Genomic DNA, 14,319 nt, shown 5'->3' on the forward strand with positions numbered 1-14,319 from the left:
CACCATTTCAAGCTTGTTGGCCTATCATTGGTGGATGGGTAGGTATACTGGTGTTGCAATCGTGACAGTCCAGTTGCGAAGTATTTCCACAATATGAGAGATTCCTAATCATGTGCATAAGTATATACTTAGGTAAATATGTGCTTAAAGCACAGGACTGCAAATTAGAAATTTTGTAGTCCTATGCTTTACACTTCTATAATCATATGCAGTACACATGATGTGGCCTAGCCTTACTTTGTATAGCAAAATAGTTACCTCTTTATCCCTGCTGACAAAATTCCTTTATATCATCGACAAAACCCCATGAGCTGTCCTAGCAGCCTATCTGCATTGCTTAGAGAACTTCATGTTTGATTGCATAATTCCACCCAGTTCCTTTTCATTCTCTGCTACCTTGAATGTGGTACCACATCATTTGTATGTTTTTCTGGGATTACTGCTACCCATAATATGCAATACCTTGCATTTTTCAATGTTAATTTCACTTGTCACTTCTCAGCCCGTTTGTGTAATTTTTATAGATCTTGTTAAATTACTGTCATTAACCATCCTGCCACCATTTGTATCATCTGCAAACCTAAACATTACTCTTGATACCCTTCATTCAATATCATTAATAAATATTGAAAAAAAAAAAAAAAAAACAGTGAACCTGGGAAGATTACACTAATAACATTTGTCCATGAAAAGCAGTGCCCATTGATAACCACTCTCTGTCTACCTACCCAATCGGTCTTTTATCTATGGCAGTTACCTGCCTCCAGTCCCACACTGCTCCAATTTGTATAATAGTCTTTCATATAGAGGTCTGCATGGGCCTACGGTTTTTATTTTTACCTGGCCTGAAGTTTAGGTGGCACGACCTGACCCACCCAAACCAATTTTTATCCCAGCCAGACTGAAACTTTTTATATTAATAAAATCACTAGCATTAGTTTCTGAAGTTTCATAATAATAAAAAAAATATTCAGATTCAAAATTCAATATCCATAATTATATAACAATAATAATTATCAATATTAATTATAAAAAAAGGGAAATGTATTAAATTTTGAATTTGTCATATTTAATATAATTTCAAAATGAATATCAATATCCACCTCTACCAGCCGCCTTCTCTTCATATGCTTTTTATTGCAAATTTTTGTGCAGAAATAAAATAGAGTCAACACTGTCACTAGTTAAGTTGGTTCGACACTCTTGTACTGCTAATCCAGCTGCACTAAAATTTCTTTCGGAACTTACACTGCTGGCGGAAACACAAAGTACATGCCTAGCCACTTTGGACAAATATTTGAATTCACTTTCATGATTTTTCCACCACTCCAATTGGTCATTGGGTTAAACATGGCCCATCACATCAACATGCATATATTTATCAACTTCGTCATCATCACTTGTCGTCACTTCAGCAGTGTCTTGGAACATACTAAAGTCTAGTATTTTCACTTTCTTTGTAACAGGTTCCTTTTTGTCGTTGCTACAATAGTCTAAATATACTGGTATTGTTTTTGGCATTGTTATAATTGAGGGTAGTGACCGTTCATCACATTTATATTCTTCTATTAAATCTCATACATCCTGTATTGTTTGTCGTCTTCTTGATCTGACAACATCTTTAACTGTCAGAAATTTGCCCATAGGAATTATGCGATTCTATGTAATTTATGTATGGTAAATTTTTCATTTAAAAGTTGACAAGCTTTATTTTTTAGTACAATCAGATCATTAGGGTCAGAAACCGAAATTGTCAAGTTATTCAACAGGCTAAATTTTATTGGAAAAACAAGTTGCAATGTTCAATATGCATCACCTTCAAGTTGCATTGAAGCTTCTTTAAACGGTTTCAGGAAATTAATCAGCATTTTAAGGCTATCTTGTTGAACATGGACCATTCTCTTTTCTTCCCGACGTTCAATGAAAATATTTGTAATGTTGTCATAGCTAACATCAAAAGATTCGTACATGTCAATTCTATGGTTCTAGCAAGTATCACACTCTTGATGAATGGTGGTTTTTAGGTGATGAATGAGACCAGACTGCTTCAAATATGTCACAACATCTTTAAATTTGTGTATAAGTAATTTAATGAGCAGTAGAGTTTCAGGTAATTTTCTTTGAAAGTATTTCATAGTACTGTGTTTATTATGTGACAACTGCAATTCAGTCTGACAGATGTTGAAGAGCACACACAATATCAGTTCCTTGATCAGTGATGAAAGTTAATTTAGAGAAAATATCTTGTTTTTTTTTCCTAATTAATTTGTAAGTTTGCAATTCAGTTAATTTCTGATGTTATTAGCAGTTTTTATATCATCAAGAAATTCAAATGTGAATAATACTTTAGAGCAGTGGTTTTCAACCAGGGGTGACACAACAACATTCCAGGGGTGACACATGATTTGGGTTTAAGTCACTTAAACTTTTTTTTTTTAAATTTATATGTTTATTTCATTATAAAAAAAGTGTACAGTATCTTTTTAATTTTGTGGTGATCTATAATTGATGTTTAATTAGTACCTCTATATAAAGAATAAAATTATTATATACAGTCGATTCCGGTTATTTGGGCCACCGGTTAATCGGGGCAGCCGTTTATTTGGGGCAAATCTTAAAAAACAGAAACCAATTGAGAAAATAGCCAGAGTTTACTTCGATTAATTGGGACAGCATGCTGTTTAATCGGGGCAGGAGCCCGCATTACCCTACGATTGTCTCCGACGGTGCCACGTGGTTCGGTCAAAATTCTGGAGGTCACAACCATAAAACAGTAAAAACAATTAGCAGTCACCTGTTTATTGGGCTTTTCTGTTAGTGAAATCTATCATAAACGGACAGTAAACTCAATCTTACTGAATTTGCAATAATACCGACAGCTGGAATTCTGTGGGCTATTATGGTGAAATATGTTTCCACTTCCATCGGGATTCGAGCCCGTCACCACTAAATACAGAGGATGCGGAAAGGTCAGGGAATGACCACCGCATATTCCCGGAGCAATATGGCCTTAGTTGCTCCTAAAAACCAAATAATAACAATAACAACAACACTTCCATGGAATCTTCAATCATATAAAAAAATTAATTTTCAGATTTTCTCTTCATTCCTATTTTTAAAGCTTTGTAACTCGTTACTCGGTTCTCACTTGTGCATATCGTGTTACTTGCAATTTGTGTGTGCCATATTCTTTGCTTAACAGTAAAAAGATAAGCAATATTGATTGCTTATCTTTTTACTGTTTTAAATTTTAACCCCCACCCACAAATGTCAGTGAACAGAAATGTCAACTAGTTCGTATGTACATATTATAGTACATATTAATTATTCCAATTATCACGTATATTCTTCCGATTTTCACATATCATTTAATATTTTAATTGGTAAGGTAATAAAGGGTAAATTTGTGCTTAATATATCTTTGCTTTTATAAATAATTTTCTGTTTATACTCCGGCACGACAACCAAGTCAGTAGAGTTTACAATAAATCGTCAATACAAATATTTATCGTATTTAGTAGTCATGGGCTCGAACCCCGGTCCACTCAAGGAACGCGTGTTATTCGCTCTCGCTCCTGACCACTTGGCTACGTCAAGCCTATATCCTGTGGATAATATTCCTCCTATTTTCGTTAATTAGAATTAAAATTCAATTCACAAACGTGATCACAATGACTGGTGCTTACTACACATCGTATAGTGAACGGTACTTTACTATGTTGAGTTCGTTGTAACGTGATTTGATTGTACAGTGAACCAATTGTAAAAAGGGGGGGGGGGTACATTGTATTTTTAACTATTAAGTGAAACTTCGGATAATTGGGGCAGCCGCTTAATCGGGCCAAAATGCACTAGTCCCGATGTGTCCCAAATAACCGGAATGGACTGTATATAATTTGTATTATGAAATGTAATTTTTATAATTATATTATTGTAATTACTATCATATAACATATATTTTTTAATATTACACACACACACACACACACACACACACACACACACACACACACACACACACACACACACACACACACACACACACACACACACAGATAATCGGATCTAACAGATAGAAAATTGAGTAGCGGTGCCACAAAATAAAACAAATTACTTAGGGTTCCGTTATTAAAAAAAGGTTGAAAAGCACTGCATTAGGGCAAAGCTTTCAGTTTTCTTCGATATAGTGCGATGTCAATGTCGTACAATAAATGTTTATATTCATCTATCCATATGTCCATAGGTGCTACTTGTGCTGAATGATGGGAATAAGTGCTGTTTGTAACTTTTCCACTTCCTTGTGGGTATTGCGAGAAATAGTAGTAGGATGTGGCAATAAATCCTTAACATTTAAATTTTCATGGCGCGTTCCTATTTTTATTAAAGTCTGAGAATAGTTTACAAAACCCGTAGTACCAACTTACAATGTCAAAAAGTCTGGCATCCTTGCAACATAATAATATTAGTTATTTTCCTCCTCTGTAATGCTCAGACTGTTTGGGAGTAAAAAATACACAATTTAGTTACCTCTTTTATCTTTTGATATATAGATGATTCAGAAGGAAAATAAATATTTTGGGAGGTTATAGTATCGATTATTCTGAGTAAAAAAGTTCATATACACGTGTGTCCAATTCTCAATGGATATGGAGATATAGCTGTTTGAAACTGGCACACACAAAGCCATTATGAGAGGTATTAAAGAATGATAAATGACTTATTGTTTGTATTTATTAACTTTTTGAATAATACAAAACACAAATAATTTACAAATTTTTTATAGTTCACAATAAATGTTTGAAAATCCCACTGCCAACCTCAATGTACTTTGCAACTCTTGCGGTAATATGACATGTTGTTCTTCTGAGGTCGTCTTGGCATTCCTTTATGAGGGCAGCAGTATCCAAAATGTGAGTGAGCAATTCGTCTCTTGTATTCACCTTTTCTGCACTTTTCATACATTCCCACAAACAAAAATCTAATGGAGTGAGGTCTGGAGACCTTGGTAACCAATGAATGGGACCACCGTGGCCGATCCATCATTCAGGGAAAGTTCAGTTTAGATATTGTATCACCAGATGGGTATAACGTGCAGGAGCTCCGTCATGCTGAAAGTGCTTACCAATCCTTGTAGCCAAGGGAACATCCTCCAATAGTAGTGGAAGTTCATTTTGCAGAAATTCTAGGTAAATGGGCCCTGTAAGATGATTTTGTAACACAATAGGCCCAGTCAACTGATTGTTGATGATACCACATCACACATTTACAGAGTTGAAAATTTGTTTCTACGGTGGCATGTGGATTTTTGTCTGACCACCTATGAGAGTTACGGGTGTTGTTTATTCCATCATGGGTTCATCACTGAACAGTATTGATGGAATTAATTGGAACAGTATTAATGGAATTAACCACTGACAAAATTCCAATCGCTGGGCATTGTCTCCTGGTTTCACCACCAAATACAGAGGATGTGGAAAGGTCAGGGAATGACCATTGCATGTCCCCGGAGCAATATGGCCTTAGTTGCTAATGCTCCTAAAAAAAAACCAAAAAAAAACCCAAACCAACCTGCTGGTCCGCATGGCTCAAGGGCGAGACCACCAGAAAATTCATTCCGGATATTAACTTTCCTCACTAAAAGTAGCCTGCCTTGGCTCATCCCAACTTAGAGACCACCTTTATGCTCACTGGGCACGGATCCTTCAAAGCTCGTCTTCATCAATTTGGTGTGGTGGATGAAGACACTTGCATCTGTGGTGAGACAGAGAACTGGAATCGCCTTTTGCTCAACTAGTATAGTATATTTGGATCTGAGACAACAACTCTTCCTCCAAAGCAACTTGCCTGCTCTCCAGCCCCTACACTTATTGATTGAAACTAGTGAAATCTTCAATATATCACACACTACTGTACTGCCCTTTTCAAGAGGAGGAGACACCTTATGACTACCGCTGCTCCTGCTGTCCCACTGGAACCTGACTAGGTTTCTCTTGTGTGCAACATCCTGGTTGTCCCTACTACCGCTATGAACTTGGGGCCATCCTCATGCAAACCCCGACCTGGGATAGGAATTTCTAATGTTTCTGCTGATGCACGCACTGCTATGCAAGATTCTTTCCCTGAGGTTCTCCTCTGGTGGTCTGATAAATCCTTAGGGGTAGAAGTTAAAAAAAATTTAGAGATAGAATAGAAAAAAAATTATTTTTTATTATTTTTTAATGATTTCTTTATTTCTGTTTTTTCTATAATTATTTATTTTTTATTTTATTATTTCTATTTATTTTATTTTTTTATTATTTGGCGCCTTTGTAAGCCAGGTGGGCAGGAGCAGTAGTGCGTAGCACACGCTTCTTGATTAGAACAGGGTTCGAGCCCATGACCACCAAGTACGGAGGATGCAGAAGGCCATAAAAATTCCATGCCAAAACAATAAAAAAAAAAAAAAAAAAAAAAACGCTGACCCATATGTAATGGGAAAAAGGCGAGGACGAAAAAAAAATATATTACAGTGGATTCCAGTTATTTGGGCCACCGGTTAATCAGGGCAGCCGTTTATTTGGGGCAAATCTTAAAAAACAGAGACCAATTGAGAAAATAGCCAGGGTTTACTTCGCTTAATTGGGACAGCATGCCGTTTAATCAGGGCAGGAGACCGCAGCACTGGAGATTACCCTACGATTGTCTCCGATGGTACGTGGTTCGGTCGAAATTCTGGAGGTCACAACCATAAAACAATAAAAACAATTAGCAGTCACCTGTTTATTGGGCTTTTCTGTTAGTGAAATCTATCGTAAACGGACGGTAAACTCGATCTTATTGAATATGCAATAATACCAACAGCTGGAATTCTGTGGGTTATTATGGTGAAATGTGTTTACACTTCCATGAAATCTTCAATCATATAAAAAAATTAATTTTAAGATCTTCTCTTCATTCCTATTTTTAAAACTTTGTAACTCATTACTCCGTTCTCACTTGCGCGTATTGTGTTACTTGCAATTTGTGTGCTGTGTTCTTTGTTATTGATTGCTTATCTTTTTACTGTTTTAAAATTTAACCCGAACAAATGTCAGTGAACAGAAATGTCAACTAGTTCGTATATACATATTACAGTACGTATTAATTCTTCCGATTATCACGTATATTCTTCCGATTTTCACATATCATTTAATTTTTTAATTGGTAAGGTAATAAAGGGTAAATTTCCTTCTAATTAGAATCGCTGTTTAATAAAATTAAAATTCAATTCACAAACATGATCACAATGACCGGCGCTTACTACACATCGTATAGTGAACGGTACTTTACTATGGTGAGTTCGTCGTAACGTGATTTGGTTGTACAGTGAACCAATTGTAAAAAAAAAGGGGGGGGGTACATTGTATTTTTAACTATTTGTGTGAAACTTCGGATAATTGGGGCAGCCACTTAATCGGGCCAAAATGCACTAGTCCCGATGTGTCCCAAATAACCGGAATGGACTGTATTTATTATTTATTTTTTTTATTTTTTTAAATTATTTATTTATGTATTATTATTATTTATATTTTATTTTTATTTCTATATTGGGACCTCCCTTCCTTGAGGTCCCAGCTTTTCCTCTTCCCTTTCTTACCTCCTTCCTTTTGTCCTATTTCATTTCTTGAGTTCTCTCCTTCCTTGCTCTGCTGGGGGACTGGACTCCAACAGGTGTCCCTCTACTACCTGGTTCAGTTCCTCATACTGTGGATGGATGCTAGAATGCCTCTTCCTGGTGATGGTGCCTTCCAGTAACTGAGAGGCCAGATGAACAAAACTATATCTACTGTATATGCACTACTCACATGCTCATCTGGCCTTGGCAGATTTTGTCTCTTCACCATGGCACATTTACGTGATTTTGTGAGGTACCACTGGCACTGCTGACAGATATACACTACTACTACTATGTCACACCACATCTCTGATATCCCAACAATATCTGCCTTTGATGTCTTGACTAGCACTTCAAGCTCATCAAATTTATTAACTATATGCCTAGCATTGGTGTACATGCAAGTATATATGCACCTGTTCCTACTCTTAGTTACCCTAACACAGCCCATGTATTTTCTTGTTCCACTATGACTTCCAGCTGTTCTGGAAATCTCCATTTCCTTTCCAGCATTTGCTTTCCATCATTTGCTTTCCAGGCTGCTGCTCATTCTTATATAGTATTAGCCATATGGTGCAAGGAAGCCATAGGATTTGTTGTACCAGCTAAAAAAACAAAATAAATAATTCATTGTTACTAATTCTTTGTTGTTATTCTTGTTATATTCCACTTGTTGCTAGAAATTTAATATGATCACTCTCCTTCCACACCATGTGAAAAGGTTTCAGTTTAATCATATGAAGATGACTAAAAATTTTTCTTCTTTATTTTATTAATTTCTCTTTTTTTTTTTTTTTTTTTTTTTTTTCATGTGCTTTCTCCAAGGTAACTTGTTTCAAGTGGCAGTTTCATGATTAAAATCACTTAAATCATCCATGTTGACCATTCTCAAACTGAATTGCACATATACAGCATCCCTACATGTCTGCCAACCTTCTTTTTATCACCTGGTACAAACAAATACTGTATTATTACTGAAGGTGTGCTCCATTTCATGAACAGGTTTAGGTGTGTCTAATAAAAGTGGCCATTAAGTGTATACTTAATCATATATATATATACAGTGGTGGGATTCAGCCGGTTCGGTAGAACCGATACCTAATTTTTTGTTGAGTTCGGCGAACCGGTTGTTAAAATGGCACTTGTGATCAGGGTTCTCTCTAAAGTGGGCGCCTGGTATTTTATGCCATTTATTAATTCAGCAAGAAATTTTCGTTTAGTATTGATAAAATGAAGAAAATGTATGTTCTGACTGATGTTTATCGATGGTATAAGCATAGTGCTTTGTTTATAAAAGTTCATGATATGACCACACGTGGACAGAACCAGTAAAAATATTCAAATATATTGGCACATATCCGCTCCTGCTCTATAATATATTAAAATAAAACATTTTTTAAATTTTTTGCAGTAGCCCTTAAAAGGATGAAAAGGCAACAGAGTTTGACAGATTTTTTCAATAAGAAACCAAAATCAGAATTTGTTGTATTAGAATTGGCCTTGGATTCAGTTACATCACCAACAATTTTCGTTGAACTAGTTGAATTGGAAAAACAAGATGCAGAGACAATATGTTCTTCAGTTATGGAAAAAACTAAGAACTACCTAGAAAAAAATTTAATAGGATTTTGCTCCGATGGTGCCAGTGTTATGCTTGGGAGAAAATCTGGAGTGAGCACTAGGATTGCAAAAGAGTTTCCAAACATAATAATATGGCACTGTTTAAATCATCGCCTCCATCTTTTTTTAGATGATTCGATAAAGGAAATAAAGCAAGTAAATCATTTTTAAAATATTTATTGATAAGATATATACTATTTTTCATCAATCCAATAAGAACCAAATTGTGAACTTTCCAAAATATCCAAACAACTTGGAATTGAAATTATAAAGCTTTGTACAGTTTTGGGACCAAGATGGGCTGCCTGTAGTTAAGGTTCAACCCTAACTGTGTGGCGCACTTATCCAGTGCTACATCACTATTTTTATTTGAATAAAAAGTACTTAGGTATGGCTGCCTGTCTTGAAAATATATATTTTATAACTGATTTGGCATTGATGATTGATATTTTAAACGAAATTTCTCTTCTTTCAAATGCACTGCAAGCAAGAAATATAGACGTAATAAAGGCTGAAAAACTCGTGATAAGATCTATTAAAGCATTTCAAATGCTTGGAAAGGAAAAGGGTCCATACAAAAAAAAGTTGATGAATTAATTACTTCAGAAACCTTCAAAAATATAAAATTTGTAGAAAATCATCGATTTGTCAGGCTTCCTCGGGAAAGACTTTTAGAAAACATCGTAACGAATTTGAAAAAAAGACTAATGGATTGTGAACATTTAAAAGCAAGTTGTAGCCAATTTCAAGATAGGAATAAATTACAATTTCTCAATTTTTTGGAGCCAGATTACTGGAATATTGAAGAAGTACTAGTTCCATGGAAAGCAGCTGAAGAACAATTGCTCGTATTTAATGACATTTTTAATTACCAAATTGATATTAATGATTATCGAGATTTCGTGGAAAACATTTTAAAAAATTCTCAGAATTATGCAATTCCTGAAAGTGTTCAAAGAGCTAAAAATATTGTCAGAACAATTGCTGTAAGTTCAGCAGAAGAGGAAAGGGGTTTTTCAATGATGAACATAATATGTTCAGAGAAGAGAAGTCACCTAACTGTTTCTAATATATCAAACACAATGACTATTAGTCTAATCGGCCTACCTCTCAAGGAATGGGATCCTACTCCTACAGTGAAAAGATGGTTAAGGATAAATCACTCAGCCGATGATGCTCGGATAAAAGTGAAGAAAATTGCAAGTGAGCAATATGGAAATACCTTAAATAACAGTTTTATTGTTTTTTGTCAGGTATTATTTAATATTTTTTCATTAATATTTTAAAACTCTTTCTTATAACATAATCTAGTTTTGTGGACCTCTTTTATTGTTCTTATTTGAGTATTAACTGCATGAAATAATAAACTACCTTTCGGTATATAGTATTTTTTATACTTAGAACGGTCATTAGGGCAGCAAACCAGTTGTTAAATTATTTGAATCCCACCACTGGATATCAAGGTATTCTCCAATTGGGCTATTTACCAATGGGCATCATGGCTGATGTTATTCTTCAGCGACATCACACGGAGTACCTAATAATAACAAGCTATGAAAGAAGAGCATTTATAATCTCTTTGTGTAATTTATATGATATAGCATTAAAAATTATTTTCATCTAGGATTACCATGCAACTGAATTTTCACCTGTTCAGGAATGTTTGCTCATCATTGTAATAGCTAATTGTGGATAGCTATTAGAATTTTAATATTTCCCAACATACATGCTGATATTTGTTTCTTTGTTTTGGCACAAGTCAGTCTGTTGCACACTAGTCAGAAAGGTTGTTTACCACCATGCACTTCATTTCAATACAGTGCACCTTGGAATGCTATTCCATATCCTAACTTCATTAATTATAAAGAAGCAAATCAAAGTTTTGTCTTGATTCTTAAGTTTCCCAGTCCTACAATTAAAAATTTAAATAGTCATTCTAACTTCATTCTTATTTCTGATGGCTGTATATATTTTTGTTTATTAGATAGTTGTATTATTGTTTTTAATATTGTATTTTAATTAAATATGTCTTAATAACATAATGTGAGTTTTTTTTGTTACATTGTTAAGACAAAACAGTTTTGATGTATTTTTTCATTTTTATTTGTGACTAAAATTGTATATTTTAATTTTGTTAATTTTATTGATAATTAATTTATAAAAACTTTCATTTATTTGGAACTGTTATTTTCTGAACTAAAATTGAAATATTGTAAAATTGTTAAGAATGTAAATTTGGAAAATTGTTAAGCATGTAAATTTAAATTTTTCTTATGTTCCCCTTATTTTAGTCCTGTATGAGATCTGCCAAGGATCCTGAAACATCGGCCTTTCACCTAATTCCTAATAAGTTTAGGAATTAGGTGAAAGCACTTAATCAATAAACTAATTGTAATCTATAATTTAACATAATTTTATTTCTAGAATTGCTCTCTACATTGTATGACTGGCCTATTTAAGAATATAATTTCCAGTATCTAGGAGTATTTTCAGATTACAGCTGCAGATGGCTAAAATATATATATCTACATCTAAATATTGAGATTAAGAAGACATTAATAATATATTTGATAAGAAATTTTGAATTTAATGTGAAGAAAGTGGTCATTTAATGCATAGAAGGTTGTTCACTCATATCCTTTTTTTTTTTTTTTTTTTTTTTTCAAAGAACATTGGAAAAAATGGATATGAGTGATTCTTATTATAAATTCATGTTTGAAATATTCATTACATACATAGACAGAATTAATAGAAATTTATTTATTTTTCATTGAATTACATTAATTTCAAAGTCATTTTCTTAAATATTGGTTTAATTTTTTGGGTTGGAGTAATGCCCAAATGTTGTGAAATTAATGCTTCCACAAACCTTAATTTGGTAGAGATTAATTTTCATGTTTCCATTAGGAACATTTTTTTAAGAATTTAAGTTTAATTAATAAACTTTTTTTTATGAAAATTAATGAGTATTTTTAATGGCCAAAAAACACAAAATTTGCAAAATTTTAAATTATTATTTCAAAAACGAAATGAAAAAATAAAATTAATAAGCATTGAAATCTGCTGATTAAAGGTCAGACATTTGTAAATTCTCTGCAAAATTCAAAGAAATGCTTTTTTTGAATTGTACAAATACTTTTTTCAAATAGGAAACTTAAAATCTGTCACCTGTCAGTTTGCTTGATATCACTCATGTTACTCATATTAAAATGGAGAGATACTACTGTCTGGTTAATAGTATTTAATTTGTTGTTAGTAAATAGCCTGAAAAATTACAAAATATAATGAAGATTATAATTTCTGTAATCCAAAGATCATGATCTATTTGCAGCCCAAAGACCAGAACAAACAAACTGGCATGCTCAAATGCAGAAGGATTTGTTTCTCACTCTAGATTGGAATAGCCCACACGTTGCTATGTCAGAAGTATTTTTGAAAGATCCATCTAGTAAATTCTTGGTAGGTTTTAACAGATTGTAAAAACATCGTACAATAAAAAAAAACGTAATTAACACTTTAAAAAAAGTAGTTAACACTGATTTTTATTATTATTATTATTTTTTTAATTTATTTTTCTTAAATGTATATTTTTAAGAAAAATAGAAGGTTATTACCGAAAATAAAATAATTTGGAAAATTATTTGAACTGTAAGAGAAACAGAAGCATTTTTCTTATAAGAAAAATACACTGTATAAAATCTTTCTTTAAAGAGAAGTATACTGCAGCATATTCTTGATGAGGTATGATATATACAGCTGTTTCAATAGTGTTTTTTAATTAAAAAAAACTTTTTATTTAAAAAATTACTGTCTTGTTTTTTAATTCAAAAACTACTCTACTTTAATTAAAAAACTACTGAAACTACTGTCTAGTGAAATTTGCAATTTATTTTTAACCTTACTGTGCTCTACAATCAATGCAAAATTTACAGTCATAATTTTCTTTAATACTGTAGTACATATTATAAATATGATTATGCTGTATTGTATTAGCAGAATTACATTAAATATTCAACTTGTTTTGTTGATGATTTTATGAATGCTCAATATAACGTCTTTCTGATATAATGATCTTTTTTTCATTTCCTCTGTGGGGTTATATAGATTTTCAGCTGTTGTAAAATAAATGAAGGTGAAATTTTCATCATTATAAATGATGCTAGAAGCCATAAATTCAAATTATGAGGGAAGAATTTTAGACTGATTATAGGGAGTTTTCTTTTAGCAAAAGTGTTCTGAGTTACTGGAATAGGTCACTTCCTTAGGTAATTGAAAGCTAGGAGCAATTCAAAGTCACCTCGATCACCACTACTTTAGGAGGGAAATATACAGAGGTGTGTGCGTGTGTGTGTTATTAGATAAAAAGCAAGAAATAGTTGAAAATAATGTACTCGATCATTTTATTTGTTATCTAACACTGCATTGGATAATGAGCATAAATAATATCTTTGGTAATAGCAGTCATTAACAAAAAAAATAAAATCAAAGAAAAGAAAATACACAGGGTATTATTACAATATGATTAAATACTTTTTTATCATGCATTGTTGAAATTACAGCAAGTATTTTGTTTGCAATGAACTACCAGCATGCAAGCAAAAAGTAAAAAAATAAAGTAAAAATATCCATTATATATTGTTCATAATGATGCCATCGTTAAAGTGGGGAACCCAGTGAATAATTGATCTTCTTGGAAAGGCTGCTGCACCTTTGCCTTTGATTAAAGTTAACCATTCTTAACCCACTCCCAGTTTTTATCACTGTTTCTAATAGAGTGGATTGTAATAATAAAACATTTACTACAGCTATCTATTTTTTTGCTAATTACACATTTTTTTGTAGACACACACACACACATTATTTATTTATTTATTTATTTATTATGATAATGTTTGCACTTCAGATATTATATTTAGTAGCCTCGCAAGCCTCTGATATTATATTTAATAGCCTCCGAAAGTCTCAGATATTATATTTAATAGCCTCCTACCATTAAGCTTGACAATATAATTTGTCAAGGTGGAACAGGACCAGGGTATGTCTACCAGGGGCAAAAGTTGATGACG

General features: G+C 33.1%; 1 protein-coding gene across 1 annotated transcript in view; it reads left to right on the forward strand.

Moving 5' to 3' along the window:
* The window catches only part of LOC150087940 (transient receptor potential cation channel subfamily M member-like 2), a 409,197-nt gene that overhangs the window by 169,179 nt on the left and 225,699 nt on the right, over window positions 1-14,319 (forward strand). Inside the window, exon 10 of the mRNA XM_090369284.1 lies at window positions 12,585-12,716. Coding sequence (XP_090225410.1) covers window positions 12,585-12,716 — 132 coding nt within the window. The remainder of the gene's footprint in view (window positions 1-12,584; window positions 12,717-14,319) is intronic.

Source organism: Mastigoproctus giganteus, chromosome 3, assembly GCF_048544385.1.
Source record: "Mastigoproctus giganteus isolate SK-2022 chromosome 3, ASM4854438v1, whole genome shotgun sequence".
Lineage (NCBI taxonomy): Eukaryota > Metazoa > Arthropoda > Arachnida > Uropygi > Thelyphonidae > Mastigoproctus > Mastigoproctus giganteus.